At 34.0% G+C, this 22,297-nt stretch overlaps 1 protein-coding gene across 4 annotated transcripts; it reads right to left on the bottom strand.

Annotated features, from left to right (window-relative positions):
* Positions 1-4,797: 4,797 nt before the first annotated feature.
* On the bottom strand, positions 4,798-17,189 carry LOC138310386 (transcription factor Sp5-like). Of its 4 annotated transcripts, none has more exons than XM_069251589.1 (2): positions 16,673-17,189; positions 4,798-6,812 (listed from the first exon to the last, which is right to left on the bottom strand). In XM_069251589.1, the coding sequence occupies exons 1-2, from the start codon at positions 16,715-16,717 to the stop codon at positions 5,691-5,693; spliced, it is 1,167 nt and encodes a 388-aa protein (XP_069107690.1). In that variant the 5' UTR covers positions 16,718-17,189; the 3' UTR covers positions 4,798-5,690. The 4 variants fall into 4 exon arrangements, with proteins under 4 accessions (XP_069107690.1, XP_069107693.1, XP_069107692.1 ...); XM_069251592.1 differs by lacking the exon at positions 16,673-17,189 and adding an exon at positions 9,323-9,551; XM_069251591.1 differs by lacking the exon at positions 16,673-17,189 and adding an exon at positions 8,947-9,313.
* Positions 17,190-22,297: the final 5,108 nt, after the last annotated feature.

The raw sequence follows: 22,297 nt of genomic DNA, 5'->3' as shown, positions 1-22,297 counted from the left end.
ATTTTTTCTTTGGCTTCTCAGAGTTGGACAAGTCGGATAATCCCTTATTCGATTCATTAAGCTCCCATAATCATGTTTATAATACATATACAGTCAGTGGCCATAATACAGTACGCAAGTGATTTTGTTTACTATATATTCATAGCAATTTTACATATTAAAAACTCCTCTACAGAAATCGTAAAACTTCAGAATTGGTTATTTACCTAGCGCTTATTTTAAAATAATGAAAATGTTCTTCCGTTGCAATATGTCGGACTTGTGAGCGATTATTTAAGGAATAGATTTATATTTTATTGAGGTTATGAGGGTATGTATAATGATAATGGATCACGTGTAAAGTATGTAAGCCCGGCGAAGCCGGGTTATATAAAATTTACACGGACTCCATTATCATTATCAATAAAGGATACAAAAATCATTCGTAGTCAGTACATAATTCTTGTAATGGCTGATGACAAAATGACTTCAGGAATAACAATAAAAATATGTACACTTACTACTAATATAATACATATACCAAAATTTCCACTTGCGTACTGCATTATGGCCACTGACTATGTATAATTGCACAAACTGAGCTTAATAAAAATGCAAAAAAAAGAAACAGAAAAATGAAATAATGTGGTTAATATTGCAATTCCGATTTAAAGGACAGGGATAGGGTGTATTCGACTGTGAGAGTTACTTCCCTTCCCACGGAATAATTCTAAGGATTCCTTTTGAATAGTCCATTTTACTCTGATATCTATAAAAAATCATGATTTTTTTTTTCGTAAAACCAAGTTAGTTTTTTACGTAAAAATGCACATTTTTAGGGAACTTAGCAAAATACCTAAAAGCTTATAACGCAAAAAAATGTCTTTATTAATTAATAAATTATATTCTTTCTAATTGTCAAATTTTATGTTTGTAATCGATGGTTGTTACACTCATCGTTTTAAATACGACTGGAAAAAACGTCACAAACAAAAATTGAAGACATAAAATATCATTACGTGATGACATGGTTTCTGAATAAGGCTGTTTTTTTCTCTGCTCGTCTCGACTTCTTTCTATCTTCATTCTTATACATTTGTTGAATTAGCTTCGACAGAAAACTATTGGTGTGTGCCAGTGTAGAAAGCCAGATAGGCCAGATTTGCTCGAAGCAGCAGCGTTAGATTTACGTCGTTTTTGTCTGAAGTCACAAAATATACTTCAAATACACAGGTGTCTGATTCTTATGTAAACCAAACGTCCAATATGTGTAATACTAGGTCTGTAACGACCTTTTACACTACCAAAATTCAGGTAGAGATACGGATATGGCACAGGTAAAATCCCCAGAATGCATCTTTAAAAATGGATGCCTCCTAGGATCCATGGGAGTTGCCATTTTGAATGAGGTATTATGGGAGAATCTAACCCATGCCATAGCAAGATAGCAGTTTGCAGTTCTTGACCGACAGTCCTTTTTGTTCAATTAATTCATTGTAAAAGTTGGTACTTTACAAAAGCGGATAGATAGTCCAAAGTCCCAACCTTTTCAAGAAATATGACTAATTGCAGGGATACTTTGAATTACAAATTGTAAATAGCAACACAGTTTTTAGCCGGGTTGACACTCCCGAACAGATACATTGTATAACGTTTCCACTGAAATTGTGATCCCCAAATTGTTTATGCGGTCCGGATCCCTTGTCTAACTTTAAATCCACACACAATACAGTGTATGCTCCCCATCCATACATTCAGAGGAAACAACCTTGCAATGATTGGTTGGAACGAGTGTTGGCACTGTCAGACGTGTTACATTCAACATTTCTCATATCGAATGGAGGCAATCGTTGATAAGTAAAATTGTCATTTATATTTTGTTTCAAATGGTATTAGTATAAATGTACATGGAAAAGATAAAATGATTGCTCTTAGTGAAATGTTCTTAATTAACATTCCATTTTCGCTATCCCATGAAGCAAACTTTTCACCGGACAATGTCATCCCCGGCATCTCCCTTACCAAACATCTCACCGAATTGACTTTCATATCGAATATCTAGCGAATATCACGTTTAATCCGTTATTGGTGATTTCGTTTGAGGATTTTGTTTTCAAAACAGTGTAATGTCATCTATTCATGCGATGAAACACTCCATCAACTTTGACGCATGCGATGAATGTGTAATAAAATGCATGTAACCGATACCATTTCATATGACTTCTTTACAACAAGAGAAAAATAATCAAACCTGGACGTTTCAAGTAGACAGGGATAAGTCAATCCCTGTGAAAGATTCTGGCTGGTCAGCACTTTGTAAGCCTCGTACTAAACGGGACTAGCGAGAGTCTCTGGTTGCCATAGATTTAAATATAATTACTATTTTCATCTCTGCTATTATATAAAAATATAGTAGGACTCATTTCAACTTGATTACATGTATATGTTCTTCGAGAGGATCGATGGATAAATAATAATATGTACTTGCAAGAAAAAGGGTAAGATAACTCTCCAAATCGAAATTAAACATACGACAAAGTTGCATATCCGCCAATCTGTCTTTCAATCAAACATTATATATTTAAATAATTTTAAACGGTAACTTCATAGCGTCGCTTTATTTATTTTACAGCTAAAACACCTCAAAGATCCAGATGTCATATTTAAAGACTCAGCCAACACTCGTCACGACAGAGTCACGTAGAAGCTTGGATGTGTTTACCTTTTCCTTTGTGCGGCCACTTAAAAGGAAATCTGGAGATTGAAGCAGGGTTATTTGATCCTGACGAGCCGAATGTGTCTCGTCAATGATGTTCATATAAAGTTGACAAAGGTCTTTGAGGGATCCAATCGTTCTTTGATGTTGAACACGGTCAATAGCATGTAATCCCCGACAATTATTGTACAAACGAAATTCCGGTAAGCTCCTTTACGGAAGGGTTGACTGTACCACAGTTCGTACCGCTATCCGTGCCGCGATCCGTTCCTGGCGAACAACGTAAGGTGATAGCACGTAACATGTGACATGTAACAATTCTCTCTAAAAAGTCGTACCCAGTTGTAAAATTGTTACTCAATATCATAACCATAAACTTAAATGAATAACATCAAATGCACATTTTTTCTCAAACACAATAATTAGTGAAAGAAGTTTCTAATTACGTAATTTATGCTAATTAGTCCAATGTCCTTCGTCACATTATACTGTTGTGAGATTAATATAGAACACGTTGAGGTTATGGTTTGAAAAATAATTGAAGAATTAGCTTTATCTGTAATGAGCTTTTAACTTTAATCAAAATTCTTTTTGATCTTACATATTTTGGTTCAGCATTTTTAATTTTACACGGTTCTGACCAAGGGAGTCACGAAAGGTCACAAAAGGTTACAGAAGGTCACACGATCTGACATTCTACCTGCAGTTCTACATCTCATGATTTTGAGTTCGGTTACTAGAAACAATACAGTGACGATGTCGATGATTTGTCTGCGAATACTGTGACTTTTCACTTTATAACAAGAACCAAACACGCCCATTATATTTGAATATATATATGCTTTAGGATTAAACCAACATCTTTGATTAAATATTGTCAATATGTATCAGTAGTCTTAAACGCAAATTGGAAAAATGTCCTGAATCGTAGACCTAGAGTTACATTATCGCAACTATTAGAAGCTTTTCGTCTGTCGTCCAGAGCTACGTTATCGCAACTATCAGAAATCGTCCATACCACATTATCAAAGCTATAAACGTTTGGCCGCCAATATCACCTTGGCTTTTGAGCTTCAGACCCGCTAAGCTATGCTAACCAAGTTCTTTTGGTACGGGAATGCGTGTTAAACGTTTGAATTTGCTTATGGAAACGTCCTCCACATCGTCGATCCCGGGCATTTGCTGCGGGATCATGAACCACTGTAAATAGACCTATTTTGGCGCAGTCAAAATTTTAGTGCAAACGCGACAAAATGTAAATTATGATTTATTAGCGTATATGTAAGTTAGCGTAATTTGGTCGTTCAATACGGGAAATACTCTTCTACAAAATTGAGCGCTGTACATGAATTAGCGCTTCAAAGACAGCGCGAAAAGCGCTAAAATAAAACAACCGCTAAAATAAGTATGTTGACAGTATTCATTAATTTTGTTTGTTGTTTGCTTTTTTGTTTGTTTGTTTTTGGATTTGTTTTTTTTCCCAGACATCTTTTTTGTTGATCATTGGTTTCTCTTAGCAAGAGTTCAGATCTGATGACTTACACGCTTGCGCATTAGTGCGCAAATTTGGGAATTTTTCAACCGCCAAATATGCGGCCTACGTACCCAGGGGTAGGTAAAAGTCAGTACGATTTACACCCGGGACTGAGGATACCTCCGCCATTGTAATGCCTATGTAGGTCGCCTGTTTTCCGTAACGAAAATGTTTTCCCTTGCTCCTCTATAGACTATTTCAGGGAGAAGTTTATCTGTTAGTGGTATTTCTCCGAATACTCCGGCGTTCCGCCATCACCTAGATCTAGCATGTACTTGTATGACCATGGCTATTGATACATAGCAAATCAAACATTTTTTGTGGTATGTTTCAGTAAGATAGCACTATACAGTGGGTACCACAGGCCAAAGTTCCCGCACATCGCAGTGTCTCCTTAAAACTACTTATCCACCGTGTACAGGGGAGGGCTCTTACAGTCATTAAACATAACCACGTGTTGACTCTGTTACAGTGATTAGTATGCCGGAACTCTTCTTCGTTTTGTTAATGACAATTTGAATTTAAATCCGACAGTAATAGGTGAAATAAATAAATAAAGAAGCACAAATCATTTGTTAGCATTTTTTATTTTCTTTAAAAATTAGATCATCGTTGATAGCACTTTGTATATTGTTGACCCTGCCTTGCCGAATTGGTGATAATATAAATATATTCAAACACAAACTCAAATATCCACATGGCATCTAGATAAGTTTCATTGGAGCACAGATGAAAACAGAACACATTAATGTAAAAGGACATATAACATATCTGGGCAAGAAAATAGATTCACTGGACACTTATCAAACGGAGAAAATAAAGGAAGAACAAGAAAACAAGAAAAATAGGGAAAATATTATTTAAAATGTTACAAAACTATCGGAAGTTTAACACAAGAATTGCACACAATACTTTGTTACTAGAATTGGGACTTTGAATCATTATTTTTAGAACATTTAATTTGTTGATGAACGGATGAAACATTATCAAGATAGCTGGTCCAAAACAGAGTTCATTTTGATATAGTTACTGTTTGAAAAACGTCGTAGTATCGTTTTGTTTCAAAACAAGCCAGATCTTACTTGGCTCATGTTGTGGCAGATACTCAAATATATGTATATAAATAAGAAACTTAAGCGATGAAGGAAAACAATTCCATGAGTTGTGTCCTATCCCGGGCCTCCTACTCACAAGTTACGGCACAATCACCTGTGTTGGTATGTGTTTCTATATTAACACTTCAAGTAAAAATAAATTAATAAAATCAACAATGTTATAGCTATTGTATGAAAGCACTAATCAGAAAATTGGAGCACAAATTATTTGTGTATAAAGATACATCTCTCTTGACAAGCAAAATAATGCCCCAATGCAGTTTCGATGATTAGACAAACAAAATGAATATTATAAAGAGATGCAAGCACTTGAACAATATCACAGTTCTATAATCTCTAGCACACATTAGTTCGTGGAGAAATTACCCGATATATCGACATTTTCGTCCATGATGTCAGAATCATCGTCTAGACCATCTACATCAATGTCTTCATCGTCACTCTCCACGGCACATCCGTCCTCACTAGAATCTACTGACGCTTGTTTCAGTTTCTTGTTTTCATGCGTTTTCACATGTTTGCTTAAATGATCACTGCGCATGAATCGCTTCCCACATTCTGGACAGCCGAACCGCTTTTCTCCCGTATGTGTCCGCAGATGACGCTGCAGTTCATCAGAGCGAGTAAAACTTTTCCCACAGAAAAGCCAATTGCATACAAACGGACGCTCACCAGAGTGCCAGCGGAGATGAGCCTTCAGATGGGATGTTTTACCGTATACCTTCCCACAACCAGGAATGTGACAAATATGTTGTTTCTTTTTTGCAGGATTGTCCGAGTTTTTAGAGTTTTGACAGTTTGGACACCTGCAACGTCTGCATCGCCGTGTCGGCGTAATCGCCGACTTCATTCCATGCATAACGGACGCTATATGAGCGTGATACTGTAGATCTGTCACCCCTCCTGTTTGCTGCGCATATAGAAAGTGAGAGTGAATCTCAGGCTTAACATCCGGCGGAACCGGTGTATTACTAGTTTGCACGCTCCACCATGGAATGTCCGCCTCTGACGCCGGTGAAGGGGATAATTGTTTTGGGGTATTGCATGGCTGTTGTACCAAAGTTACTGGGGGCGATATAGGGGAATTCCCCATAGAGGGAGGCAATGACATCGTTGAAGGTGTTGGAAGAAACTGTCTGCCAGTTGCCAAGACGTTTTGTTGCAGAAGCCGTGCTTGATGAAGTTCAAAGTTAAACTGTTCACATTGTAACTGATCTTGTTGTCTTGCCTGCATAGCCAGCTCCTGCTGTTGACGCATGTGCTGTAGCGGATGAAGAGGCGTTCGTAAGGATGACGACATTATTTCCTGTATGTGTACTTCCGGTGATGGCCGCCATGTTGGATGAGGAAGACTCGGAGTCGGTCTATGAACTTCCGGTGCACATAATCTAAGAAAGTTTCCAGGTGATACATCCGGAACATTCCTCATCGATATCTTCATTTCCATGCCTGCCATCGTAGTCGGGTGCTGCAACGACAAAATACAAATCATGAAACCAATAATTAGGAAATACACTTATTTTTTTTCTCTCTCATTCCTTATTATGTCGAACTGGAAAGGTATTCTCTATATTGCTCCGTTCGAATATACATAGGGCAAAGAAGCAATCCTAACCGTGTAGACAAAATAGATTGTAGAATGTTCAAGACTGTCTGTCGCTTTATCAACACACACATGAAACACGGTTACGATGCACTGGAATAAATACATAAAATTAAAATAAGTACAAAAAGATGCATGGATATTTGTAAATAGCCATCAAAAAACGTATGTATTTTCATAAAAATAGAAAGTGATATGAATTAAAACATCTTAATATTAATTAATGCTTTGTGTTTTTGTTATTCGTTTTTTTCTTTCTTTTTTGTTTATTTTGTTATCTATACATGTACATTTGTATTGAAACCTTATAAAATACCTAAAATAAGAAATACATTGATATTAATGTACCTATTTTAGCCACTTTATAAGTTTTCAATACAAGAGTATTTTTGCTTTGTAGTAGGCCCACTTTAGAGATAACAAAAAAACCCAAATAACAAAAATTAACGATATCAAGTCTTCTATTGTGGTGACGACATCGTAATTAAAATGATAAACATATGTAGGTTTGTCATCAAATGTTGTCGATGATGAAATTGTCATCAATTGTTGTGTACCTTGCAGACATGTCATCATTTATTGTGTACGTAAATCACCATTGAACACGGCCCATTGAAACACTGCCAAGTTTGTGATACTGAAGAGAGTGCCAAAGTACTTAATCTCTCTCTGGAAAGTGAAGAGGGAGCTAAACCTGGATTATGCCACTTTAATTCATAAGTACATCGTACAATGTATGGAAAGTTATTAAAGCAGATTCTAAGTGGCGCTGATCTTGAATGAGATAATTCAAACTTCAATCAGTCGTCATTGATGTGACAAATCAGTGCTTTGAGAATTTCATTTAGTTTAGTTTGAACAATGTTTTATTCAAAGATAAGACAATACATGTAGAATACAATTCAATTATGTACATTCGGATTTGGTAACAAGCTTTAAGCTTATGTAAAACCATCTCCAGAATTTCATATTAATATTGCCTAATAAACATTTATGCATTCCTTTTGATAAAACCATACATTGTTTTATGTATATGCTTTCGACAGTTTACGGTTGGTTTACTCTCCACAATCTATTTCAAATTAAAAAACAAAAGAAATTGAATTTCGAAAATTTCAACGATATTTAATAATTTTACAAAACTGATATATTTTATGACTGAATTTAAATAGCTTCTCGTAATGTTACACTTCCTGTATAGGGAATCTATAGTTGTTTTTATATGTTAGTATGATAATGTACTTACTAGTGTATTCTGTAAAAAATGTAGTGAATAGTTAAATTTATATGTTAAAATGATATGCTCGTTTTTTCTTATTTTATATGAAACACACTTTACCAGAAAAAAATTGTTAAAAATATTGTTAGTTTAAAGGGGATAATTTTATATATGTATCAAAATATCAAATAATTGATATATACTCTAACAAAATATGCAAGTAAAAAGGGAAAAAATTGTGATTTTAGATTTGAAAAGTAAAATAAAATATTTTTTTATATTGATTAACATTGTTTCAAGAATTATGCATCATGTTTATAATAGATCGGCATAGGACTTCGATAAAAAGCTAATTATTAATGTTCTCAAAATTCGTGATTATGATTAAATGGACATGGATCATCGACAAAATTTAACTGTGAATATCACAATATTTGGAAATATAAATAACTGACTTTTATCGATGATTAAATATTTCCAAAATTCATTTTTATCATTGAGCATCATGTGCATAATTAATCCGCATAAGAGAGAACTCCTGAACTTGAATCATCAATATTATTTTTAATCATTATTATCACTGATGATTATTGATAATTATGTGCATGATTAATCCTTATAGAGAAAACTTATTTCAACTTAAATAATCAATATTATTTTTAAATCACGATTACAATGTTTATGATAAATCGGAATGATTCATCGAATAATATGTTGATATATTATTCGCAAAAGAATCAAAATAATCATGTTCACAAGAAAACATGTAAATACACATACCTTCAAGTTATATTTTCCCGTGTAAAAAGAGATGTTAAATTTCTACAATATACATATCCCCGTGTTGTAACACGTCTCCCGTCGTTTTAGGTATTGTTTGAGTTAATATACGTATATATCCTGACTGTTACACCGACTTATTGTGACAAACCTTTTCTATATGCCCTGAGCCAGAATCCCGCCTCCCCATTCATTATGGCACACCTAATTAGTACGACATGTGGTCAGCAAGGTTTTCAGGTGTTTGCTGACCAGTACCGTTAAAACCCCGGGGCACGGGCCGGACCATATGACAAGTGCCTAATCGCCAGGCATAAACTTTCTATATGTTCGCCCGCCCTACCCCGGGGCCCCAGACTATCATCTCAACACTTACCTGTATTCTGAGGCTGGTGATTTTGTTTATCACAGGTGCGCGCGTCAGGTTACAGGTAACGCTTTGAAGATTTGTTAAATTACCTGGTTAGTAAACCTATAACATTATGACTCACTGGTCGTATGTCTATCTGGATTAGAAGTAGCAGATTGGTATGACCCGGTATAACCCTAGGGAGGCAGAAAAGGTAACCCGAAATAAACTTACATACTTCCTTCTCCAGACTCAAATATTTGTAAACGACCAATACATCTAACTAAAATGACTTATGAATACATTCTTTGTTACTTACAATTAATACATACCCTTCAAGCCTGCTTGTATTTGATAACATATGATATAAGTTTACTCCGTATAACTTATGGTGTTAAAGGTAACTCATTATAAAATAATAGGTATGTCAAATAATGACATGTAGATTAAGGATGAACGTGCAACATTACACAAAATTCGTGTGAAAAACTCTATAGAGACTAACGTAACTAACAAATGTGTTTAAAACATTCACTTCAAGGCCTATTTTGTAAATCATTCTCTCCATTAAAAGTAAACCTTCATGTTTACACTTTACGGTAACTACATACAGCGTTTGTAAGAACAGAGTAGCTTGAAATTGATTTTCTAATTGACAAAATCTTTTTTTTTTATTTAATGATGGAGAATAGTTTATACATGTATTGCTACCCTTTAGAAATCAAACACCAGGTGCAAAAGAAGCTGTTGGTGTTTTCAACAGAAACTAGACAATCTGAAATGATTTTAATAGTTTCCACCTCTTTAAAAGACTGTTTGATTTCACTGGATTTATCAATTGATATCCACATTACTGAAATAGACATCTAGCTGAAAATGTATTTTATTTTGACTTTTGAGTTTTCGAGTGAATACCTAAAGTTGTATGAACGACGATAGAATCAGCATGGGAAAATAGCACAAAAATATGGATGGATAGTTATGAAGAAGTCGTGAATAATCACCAACAGATATACGATGAATCTCTCAATTGAAATGATAAATATTTTATCTCTTTTGTAATTTCTTAACAAAATAACCAAGTATAAAGAAGGTTTATTGATAAATCAATTACTGTATAGCGAGATAAATTCGCGGGGTCACTTTTTCGCGGTTTCCTATACAGGGCATATTCTTGGTAATTTAATTTCGCGGATCAGAGATTTCTGTATTTCACTAAACCAACGCTCATATGGACAAAACCAAATTATAGCGAAATAAACAGCCATTCTCGAAATTAAACAGCTACACAGTGCAATGGTATATTTCCTATTTCAATGAATGTTGATTCAATTAAGAAATTAAAAATGTATAGGTGTTAATGAATGTTAATTTGATAAAAAGTAGAAATAATATATATTTTAATTTTCAGTTCGCTGTTAGATATAACGCAGTTAAACTCATTAAAACTTGAAGTGATGCAATTATAGAACCATGAACACCTCTTCCCAGGTGTGCCACCCAGCTGATGTAATTAATCCCTCGCTACAGGTGAACCAGCTTTGATACAGATACCTTAAGCAATGTTATACGTTTTGTTGGTAGGCCAATTGAAATATAACAATAGGAAAACCATATAAATATACAAACACATAAATGTTGACGCACCAGCCGTTTTCATGTCCGATTGAGTTACCTATACAACTGGTGTGGTCAAATAGCCCTGATGATGAGAAGAATATAATCTTAGCTAAACTTGGGTCTTAATGGTCTGGAACTTACAAGTTGATTGGAAATAATGGCGTTTAAAGTTTTACGAAAATGTTGAAGCATTCATCGCCTTCAGACCACCAGGGATATGCTCTGTTCAGTACTGGGTTGTTAGAGAGGACGGCTCGGTGGAGATCTCCTCCCAAAGCTTTTATCTTAGGGTATAGGTCGTTATTGGGTCCCTAAGGGTCCTGCCCTAACAGGGATAGTTTGTCATGGATCAGAGGGTTCCCCTCCTCTAATGATTGGTTGATAATCACTTATATTAATAAAAAAAGAATGGTTAGATTGATTTAATATAAAGAAATGTGTATCCCACTCATGTTTATAGCATAATGATACTGATGTATGTAAATTTATAATGTATTACTGTCGTACTCGCCATTGCCGGACAAGTTTTTGATATAAGATATCATTTCAAGGGTATTATTGATATGGGAGAATAAACATTGTGTGCAAACAAGCTTCCCTTGTCAGTGTTCAATAAATGAAATTACTGGCCCACCAACTAAGACCTTTCCGTACACAAGTTAGTAATGCGGTGATAATAAAGGCTTAAACAACAGTAAACAACTGTAAACAACAAAAACAACGAGATAATCTTCTCAACTGTATGTCTCTATACTGAAACGATGTACTATAACTTTATCGTATGTCCATGGCTCGTTAATCAGGACCTCTAATCAATCTGATCACGCAGGCCACCAAAGACGATACATACTTAATTGATATTAATTATACTAATTAATTCAGGAGAAATTTTTAAATACCGAACAACTGATAATTTTCGTACTGACGATATTTTCGATATTTTGTTTTGACCGCATAAGTTAAGTTCCAAAAAATATAAGTGAAATTACTCTTTTTGACCTGATCACGAAACTTTCTCGTTTTAAATCGAAATCACGACATTCTGTACGTGTGAAAATAACCTTTAAAGCGGTATATTGGAAACTCCGGTAAGCTGTTTGAATGTCTAAACGGAATTGCTTACGTTAATTACTTGATAAAGCAATACCATATATACTTTCTTATATTATCAGTGAAAAAGAGGTGTAATGTAATTCATATTGAAATAGGTGCATAAACAAAATCGCCATTCAATTACACTGCAAATGTAGATACTATATATATTAAATGTAAAATTTATATAAGAATTAATCAAACTACTAAATGTAAATTATAACATTAACTTCAAACGCAAGATATAACCTATCTACAAAAAAAAACCCATATTTTAAACATAAAAATAACCTTAACTTAAAAGAAAGAATTAACCTTATTTAATGTAAAATATAACCATTTTGTGAACAGCAAAACATTGTCTGCACAAATAAGACTTCTACAAAATTTAAACCTGAACTGTACTTGTGTCTTACATTATCTATTTTTATACAGGATTTATAAGCGAGACTACTACCAAACACATTACCTTCATGTGAATATTTTAACAAACAAATCCATATTTTTACGGATTTTAATAAGTTCTTTTACATTTAGTGTAAACATCTTAAAACTGATTACGATATTGACATTATGGAATATAACTGTAATATAGCTGGACGTTTTCTTACTAATTTGAAATGTAATTGATAATTAAGAACTGTTAGATAACATCTATCAGGACAGTTACAATTTACAATGTACATATATGGTGTATAGATAACGATCTACCCAAATGATCAGGGTCATCTTAATGGTTTACCGTGAATCAGGCCCACCAAGGGTTAAAGCGTATTAACTACCCCGAAGGTGATATGGACTCCCCAGAAGGCTCCATAAATCAGACTAAACCACATGCGACAAGGATCAACCTATTGTTTAATGATAGGGTATCATGATGCACGTTATTCGATTTGGGGGGAAATCCGTGAAATTATAAGTCACCGGAAACCAAGTATTGGTATTCTATTGTAGTTCAAGGAGATTCAATTTAAACTTTGGTACTCTGAAGAAAACTAAGTTATACTGTTAAATAAAGAATAGTTTTTGTTTATTTGGCAAACATTATAAACTTTAACAAACTTTTACTAGATAAAAGCTATCCTGAATTTTCAAAGCGTACTTTTCAACAATGAAGTCATTAAATATATAATTTAATCAATTGCTAGACTGTGTTTAATATCGACAAAGTCATTGGGTAAGCTATTAAATTATTTTAGTTATATTTACTTTAGTATTGATCACGAATGGAGGAAAGTATCTTAATTAAAGTGCCCAATCCCATATGTATTTGGATAAGATATTTTTAGTTAGTCAGATATATCCTAGATAGTTAATTAGAATGCTTATTATGTCAGAAATGTTTTATAACTAATTTTGTAATGAAGAAGTATCAGACTATTTTACAAGACTGCTGATGATTTTCCACTATATATATTACGAATGAATTGTTCATTCGGTTTCTGGAATACATAGTATACAAAGCAAGGTTTACTTGGCAAACATAGCATTATGTTATACACAAAACTTCACAGAATAAAGCCTATACAAAGTCGTCTATATCATTATAATCTGGGCTTGGTTTCCAGTAAAATGTTTTTCATTCATTCTGTGAATCTACACAGAGACGTTCATCTATTTAAGTACAGTTGTATTATAAAGTATCTTGTGTATACAATTGTATGATGGAGTATGGCTATATGTAACTACATGCTGAAGTATGTTGCAAATTAAATTGTATAATGAAATATGGTGAAATTTAATTATACGATGAAATATGATGAGTATAAAATTGTATGATGAAAAATGTTTTTATGTAATTATAAGATGGAGTATGTTGAGTATAAAATTGTATGATGAAGCATTGTCATATGTAGACTGGCCACCAGTCTCTAGAATTTTTTTTTTCCAAATCACTAAAATTTGGCTTGATTATTTTTGTCACTACTACATGGCTGATTCTAGATCCTGAGTTTTAAACTAGGGGGAGATAATCTAGTAAAGACCTCTGCTGAGAAAGTCTAATCAGTAACTTAGGGTCTGGTGGCCAGTCTAGGTCATATGTAACTACATGTTTGAGATGAAGTATGATGCGAATAAAATTGTACAGGGAAGTGTGGTGATATTTGATTATACGATGGAGTATGACGAGTGTAAAATTGTATGAAGTATGCTGATATGTAAATATCCTATAAGATGAAGTATTTTGGTCACAGAGAAGTACAATGGTGTAATATTCTCTCATACCTACACGTGTAATACTGGCTGGTCCAGGGCAATAAACTCATGTCGCCTGAGGCTGTATTGCATAGCTTCCCATGCAATAAAGCTTCGTGACGTCACAGCGTCAACAAAATTATTATTTTCTAGGTACAATTTTAACTTCTTTTTTTTCAGAAACTAGGGTGGATTAACTTTAAAAGATAAAAACAACGGAATTTGCGTTGAAAATATTATGCAATTGTCATGTATGGAGAATTTTCATGCAGTTGCGTTTTTTTTCAAATTTATTTCAAAATAGCGGAGAAAAATAAAAGCAAAATTGCAATAAAATGTCGAGGTATGAGAGAAAATACTATTTCATGTGTGGATATGAAGGATAGGGATATTCTACCCTCGGCAAGCCTCGGGTTACAACATTTTGTGACCCTCGGGTAGAATATCCTTGTCCTTCATATCCACATATGAAAGAGTCTTATAATATTTAGTGTGTTGAGTATGAAAGTGGACGACTAGAACGACTAAGTGGAGTGTGGACTATACGATGAATTATATTGAGTATTAAACTGCGATGAAGCATGTTGAGTTTTAAAACTTTACGATATATTTTGTTGAGAATAAATCAGTACAACATTGTAACATTATACGTGCACTTTGTTATAGTATTAAAGGTAAAAATTACATATTTTTAGTTTGAATCCGACCGAAGAGTCTGCTATTTGTTTGTATTATTCTGCATATTAAGTATAACTTCGTCAGTAATTAGATTTATATGGTTTTAATATATAATTATATCATAATATTTCAATGAAAAATTGAATATTGATTAAAGAAGCTTGGTGATTGTCAAATATATGACTTAAACATTTCGAGTTAAATTGAATTTGAACCTGAATGATATATTACGTAGTGTCTATATAATTTTCATATTTTATCCAAATCTCATAGCAGTGACTGTCTGTAACATCATGTAAAAGTACGTTTTGTGGCAGCACAGAAAGTTTAAGTACACTGTAACACTAGCTTAACAGCTTAAACAGCGTAAGATTATAAGATAATTTCAATGTATATGTTAATAAATGATAGATGGGAGTTTATGTCTGTCAGAGAAGTCATATCAACGATTGTTCCTCAGAAAACATGTTGTAACCTTACTTATACAATTATTTTTGCTGTGTATTGATAAAGGGGCAGATCGCCTAACAAACTTACGATATGTTTATCCAAACTGTTGGGATAACTTCTTAGCCTCATACATCCATATATTTGTGTATCCTATAAAACTGTCAGTGAAGTAAGAAGTGAGTATATTACACATGTCCAATTACTTCATATTCCTTTAAAGAATATTAAGTATTTAAACATATAAGTGATATCTGAGTTCAATGTAGATGGACAATTGTTTCATATTCTTTATAGTCTATCAATGACTTTAAAATGTTAGTTACAACTGAGTATAATGGTGAAGATGTCCAAATATTTCAGATTCCCTTATAAGCTATCAAATATTTAAACATGTTAGTGACAACTGAGCATAATGTTTTAGATGGCCATGTATTTCATATTCTTTTATAGTCTATCAATGATTTTGATGTTAGTGACAACTGAGTATAATGGTGAAGATGTCCAAATATTTCAGATTAGTGACAGTTGAGAGAATATAGATGATACTATCCCAAGACAGAATCTTATACTTCTGTCACTGTAGAAGACGGGGTAGCCGGTGTAACAGGGAGGTAATGAGGAATCAGAAATCAGTCAACAAAGAATTGTTACTAAACATGTATGTTAGAATATTATCATATTAAAAGCCTGATTATTACAAACGCGTGTGTATATAAACTATAAAGAGAGAAATACCAGAATAATAGTATATGAAGAGTGTATTGAAGAAGCTTTCAACAGTTATATTCATTTCAGGTTCAGGGTCAATGTCGAGTGTTTTCATATTTCATTTTGTCGTATTATTACTTATTTTATTCAATTCATGAGAATAGGTTTAGTCATTCATGACATCGGAAAGAAAAGTTCTTAATTTGTAAGCTTACGACTGTAGGCGTTTAATACAATACGTTAAAGAAAACTAAATAGAAAACAGCACTAAAAAGAACATAAGATACAGAAAACTGTATAACATAAGCATGAACAGATGACATTGAAATTAACATTTAATTGTTAATATAGATAAAACACTCTATAAAAACATTAGATTAAACAGGAAGAAGAGAGATAAAAATAAAAAGAAAGTTAAATAAGATAGTAAAGGAAAGTACAATATTACGATGATAAAGAGAGAAAAATAGATACAAACAAACCTAAAATCGAAGTGATTAATTAGTGAAAAGACGCCTCAGGAAAATTAATAAAAAAAGCAACATCGATTAAGAAGGTACCACTTCAACTAGAAATGGAATGAAATCTTAAAACACTGGACATAATGAAATTGACCCGTCATATGTGACTTACCGGATGAAAGTGTATTGGACGAGGTGCTGCTATAGCTGTTGCCATGTTGAGAAGAAACAGTCAAATTTCCAATACATTCGATCTGTCACGGTGGTCCAAATGCAGCTGCAGGGCTGCACTTCTTAATACAATATTTGTCGTCGTCTAGCGTAAAAAAAACCCTGAGTCCACTCCTAGTGCGGTTTATAAAATCCTTTAACAGAGAGATATTCACTGCGAAGTGTTAAGTCGAACAACTAGATCTCCACCCTTCACTGTTCAAGTTCTTTATAAAGTTAACATTTTCTTGAGAAGATCGCGATTTCTATCCTTTACTGAAACCTCTTTGGAATTACCGCCCGCCAATCGCGTAAGTTGGTCGTGTCTTTGAAGTTCGCCGCTAACCAATTGGAATCAATAGCCGGGTAGTTTAAAAGGAAATTAAATCCATTCACTGAGCGTAGTTCTAAAGCTTAGTTTGTTGACACAGATAATAGTAGCGATTATGTGTTGGTATTAGCCGGGTTGTGGAGGGCGGGAAAGTAATCGTCTTGCAGGGAGTTTATACACACAAATAATTGGATTTAAAACATCAAAGAGACATACCGACACGGTGTACAGGTGATTCGAGTAGAAAGTCACGTGACACGGGATCTGTATAAATCGAGTCTTTGTAGTTTGGAATGCCTTTGTGGGGTAGTTAGTGGTCTTAGCAGAAACGATAAAGGTTACAGAATACTGCGATAAAACGCGTGTAGCCCCCACCCTCTCACAGCTACCGGGACTTAGGGATGGCATGGAATGGAGAGGTCTGATACCTCTAGTGCCGTCTCTTCAAGTGTTTCGTAGCTAAGTCATTAGAGATCACAGAGGCGATACTGGAGGAGAACTGGTCTATCTGAGTTAAAGGCGCTCGGAGAGATACAGCGATAGACAGAGCAGCTCTCTTTCCCTTCTCTCACTGTGTCTCTCCCCCTCTCTGTCCCTCTGCCTCTCTGTGTGTCTTTCTCACACTCTATATTTCTCTCTCCTACTGTTTGTCACTTTTCTTCTGACTGCGTTGGCCTTTGTCAATATGTTTGTCATTTTGGTCTATTTAATTTGACATTGAAACAATATCCCTGATTCTTTCTGTTGTTTGTTTGTCCGTCTATCTCACTACTCTTCCATCTCATTTCTCTGTTGTCAGTTGTTCATCTGTCATTCTCCCATTTCTCTGTTGTTTGTTTCTCGGTTCTCATTTCCATTTATGTGTTTTGGTTGTTTCACTCTATCATCTCCATTTCTCTGTTGTTTTGCTTTTCCTCTGTCTCTCATCATCATCTATCTGTTGTATCTCCATCCTCTCTATCTCTTTCCTCTGTCTCTCATCATCATCTATCTGTTGTATCTCCATCCTCTCTATTTCTCTGTAGTTTGTTTATTCCTTGGTTTGTCTCCTCTCTATTTCTCTGTTGTTTATTTTTCTTCTGTTTCTCCTCCATATCTCTGTTATTTGTTCCTCTGTTTATCACTTCTGTCACTATCACTTCTGTCGGTCTATCTATCTGTCGATATATATCCGTTTGTTGTTGCCACCTTCTGTTCCAATTTCAACACAATCAAACGTGTCTAAAGACCACACTTGACTATAATGACTTTTTCCCTCTGTTTCCCGGGTAAGTGATCTTATTTTTCTCTTCTTCCTAACTAACTTTGTTCTTCCTAGCGTCTCCCTTGACAGCGCCTCACTTTTGGCATTGAGTTGAGCGTTCGCCCCTGTAAGGAAGGCTCTGGGTTCTGTCCCTTGGCCGCGACACACCAAAGTCTATAAAAGTGGTAGTTTCTGCTCCTGCTTAGCGCTCAGCAAACTGTGAGTGGGACGACTGGTTCGCCCGTTGTCAGTATAATGTAACCGGGTGGGGTGTGTCTTCGGCGGCATGCTTCAGTGTTATAGCACTATAAAAAGGGCAACAGTTCCACTATACAAGAAGACACAACATAAATAAACCGCAGTCTCCCAAAACACACCTCGCACAACATACACGCAACACACCGCATACATGGGAGGCCGTCCTTACATGACCGTAGCTGTTAATAGGACGTAAATTAATCAAACAAACAAAAACCCGGGTAAGTGGTCTTTGCAGTCAGGTTTGTCGTATAGGAATTCTTCAAGAAAAATAAGCAACAACAAAAATATCATTTTGTTTTTCACGAAAATAACATGGCAATAATCTGGATCCTCCGAAAACACCAATCACCACATGAAAGCTTATGTAAATTTTATACTAATCTTCTGGGATACAACGTGTGGAAAATATTTTAAATGTAATCTTAAATGTTTAAGATACATGAAGTTCACACAAAAGCAAATTAACATGTTCATTGTTTTATATTTTTATATTCACAGCAACCCTACTTTGTAACCTTATCAAACGCAGTAGGCTAGTGCGCTTCATGGATTTTGCCTATGTCCAGTTGGCATTTACTTTGGCTATGGAAGCCAACAGAAAGACATCCAATGCTTTAGTGACCATTGCTGAAAAATCCTACAAAGATGACCAAACAATGGTTTAACTCATATTTTCGTAATAGTTTACGGAGTCCAAGAGGGACAAAACAGCAAGGTCGCATGCTTCATGTCCGCATTTCTGGTATTGAGTCATCGAATCTTACAGAAACCTTAAGTGGACTTAGTTTTAGTTCAACCACATAATGTTTTAAAGAAACATTGAGGATGGATACATGTAGATTGATAGTGTGGGTTGTCAAAGAGTACGAGAAGAACGAAATATTCTTATTCAGGTATATGCGAGATTAAATAGATTGAGAAAACGAAGACATTTATTTATTTGTTTTCGTATTTATAAACCTTAACACTCGTACTCCATACATGTAGGTTAACATTTTATTGATATGTTAAAACGTTACGTTATTTCTTCTTTGAAGATAAACTTTTTTCAACTTTATGAACAATTATGTATCATATCATAAAATACATATGTATGTTATTTCAGTTGCGGAGAAATTACATTGTTTTGCTTAGATTTTCACATACATTGTCTATCTCAGTCATTTTTAAAGTTAATATATTTATTTTTATTTATGTTTTGTACATCTGGATTTGAAAATTTTTAAGCTTTAAGACTCATGTCTTTCATTTCCTTTTAAAAGGATTTAATTGAATTTACCAATCTTCAAATCTGTTAAACTTCATAAACTTTGATATTAATAAAAACAAAGTAGAAGACTTTAAAATATATCAACCTCTTAGTTATAATATAACAATTTTGTTTGAAATACAAAACCTCTTGAAACAGCCACGTGATGAATTTTCCAGCGACAACAGAAATGGTATTAAATATATATACGCAACTATATTCTTTCTATTATAAAGATAATAATTTTCAACTATCTTGTGTATTTCTCCGGAACCTTATTTCATTTGAGATGAAAGGGAATCTCTTGATCCCCTATATCTAGAACTGTAGGGGGGATAGCACGGATAAGCGATATGCAATATACAAATGTTTAGAGCCTTTCGCACATTACAAAGTATCCGTGAATTGTTTGGATAAACAATTCACTCAAAAGATGACTCCCAGAATTCAGAAAAAAACCTGTAAACTAAGTTGTTGTTTTTTGTGCGGCGACGTTATTTCGCGCTTTTGATATATCCCGCACATTTGCGGCAATTTCAATGTAAAAAAAAGGAAGAAAAGGGCATTCTACACCAAAAAGAAATTTTGAAATCTTTTTAATCTAGAAATAGAAATAAATTCACCAAACCACATTATATCGCATTTGACCTTACAAAAGACGCATGAAAAAAATGCGCCTTTTCATCCTAGACCATATCATAATGTGGTATAAAGTGATGTTTATGTCATTTTGATTGTTTTTGCTATATTATGTTAACCTTTGTATATGTCTATAGATAATGATATTTTACCTTTCAAATTTTAAAAAAATATCTTTTCAACGTGTTGAATGAACAGATCTAGCACTGGAATACATGTAATTAATCATATCAACAAGACTACGGTAGATAGTCTATAGAACACTATACTAAGTGCAATGACATTGTAGACACAACTTGGCTTTATGGTCTGACCATATACGGTCATTTCACTGCACTACAAATGTAAATGAAAAGGTTTTTGTCAGTACTATAAAAAAACATTTTAGCTCTTAATTGTACTAGTAAAATTAAACCATATGCATTGTAAGTATCGTAATTCTCAAAATGTTGGTGATTTTTGGTGACGAATAAAATATTAAAAGCTGTCTTGATTCTTATAAGTGTGACCTATATTGATATGACGGACTACTTTCCCGGAAGTTTTTCGCTGACATATGTATGTCATATTATCATGTTAAGCAGTTAGTGTTAACAGTATCATCTTAATACCAATGTATTGATTAAAGATGTTTCTAGTTGTATTAGCATTAAGTGTTTTGTGTTCATACAAAATTTGTTAAGTAATTTGTAGTAATGATCTATTGATACTGTTTTTTTTAATTTTTCTTTTTTCTTTATGTATTTAATGGTAGTTTGTTATGGTTTTGATAAATTGATTTAAGGATATAACAGAACAATCAGAATGTACTCTAAATAACCCGGGAAATTCATTTTTACATTTTAATCTGATCCTGTGAAATTTTAAATTTTGCGAAGGACTCTTGTTTCAGCCAATCAGAGGCGGCGTAGTTCAAACAACGATGTCAGCTTTTTACTTTTTGAGATGATAACAATCTTTAAGCCAATGAAAATACTCGTTACAAACAAAATTGAATAATATATGATTTAATAACTTATGCTCCGAGTTACTTCACAAATATTGTAACTCATTCTAACTCTTAAAACCTAAGAAAAATAATAAAAAATAGAATATTTGGCAGATTATGAACATTCATCGCAAATACGGAAATCAATCTTTGATTTATATGATAATTTGAAGTTTTACTTCACTGCCACATAAACCCGACACACTGTAAACAAATACGGGCTTTGGTCTTACACGAGATCATAGTGTAGATTTCAGACTTGCAAAACGCAAGAAAATTAGTCGCTTTTTATCGCATGCCTCGCGGACACATCAAAGAGTCCGGTCATGAACAAGACTCTTTCATCTTAATTGGTTATTAAGGCTCAATTTTTGAACAGAAAACATAACGTAATGTTTTTTTTACACCAGACCGTGATTACTGCTGTTTAATTTACAGTAAATATACTTATTTTTATTACATAGACTAATTACAACCATAATCGTAGACCTTACATAGATGTAAATACCACTGACAACGTGGTATCAAAATGGGATGAGCTTAGAAAGTCGTGATCACGGTCGTAGTGAAGCGAACGCGCCTACACTAGTTAAATTGATATCCTAATTATTTCGTCTCGATATAGAAAGCTTACCTCCCCGTCAACAAGTAATTTGTACGGATTGTGGGACCTCTGAGCTATAATTATCTAGTAGTTAACTAGATGTGATACATATGGTATTCATTTTGTTATTACCAAGCCGCTATGATGAGGAACATTATAAAATAATCCTTGAAATGTTTTTAATTATTAAATATTTCTCTAAGGACCTTTACTCTATATTTCGGCGAGAGTGAATCTGGCTGTTTTATCCTTTAACGCCAATCATTTATGTG

The sequence above is a fragment of the Argopecten irradians genome, chromosome 16, assembly GCF_041381155.1.
Source record: "Argopecten irradians isolate NY chromosome 16, Ai_NY, whole genome shotgun sequence".
NCBI lineage: Eukaryota > Metazoa > Mollusca > Bivalvia > Pectinida > Pectinidae > Argopecten > Argopecten irradians.
Note: the sequence above shows the minus strand (reverse complement) of the source record. Positions and strands in the feature narration are given on the sequence as shown.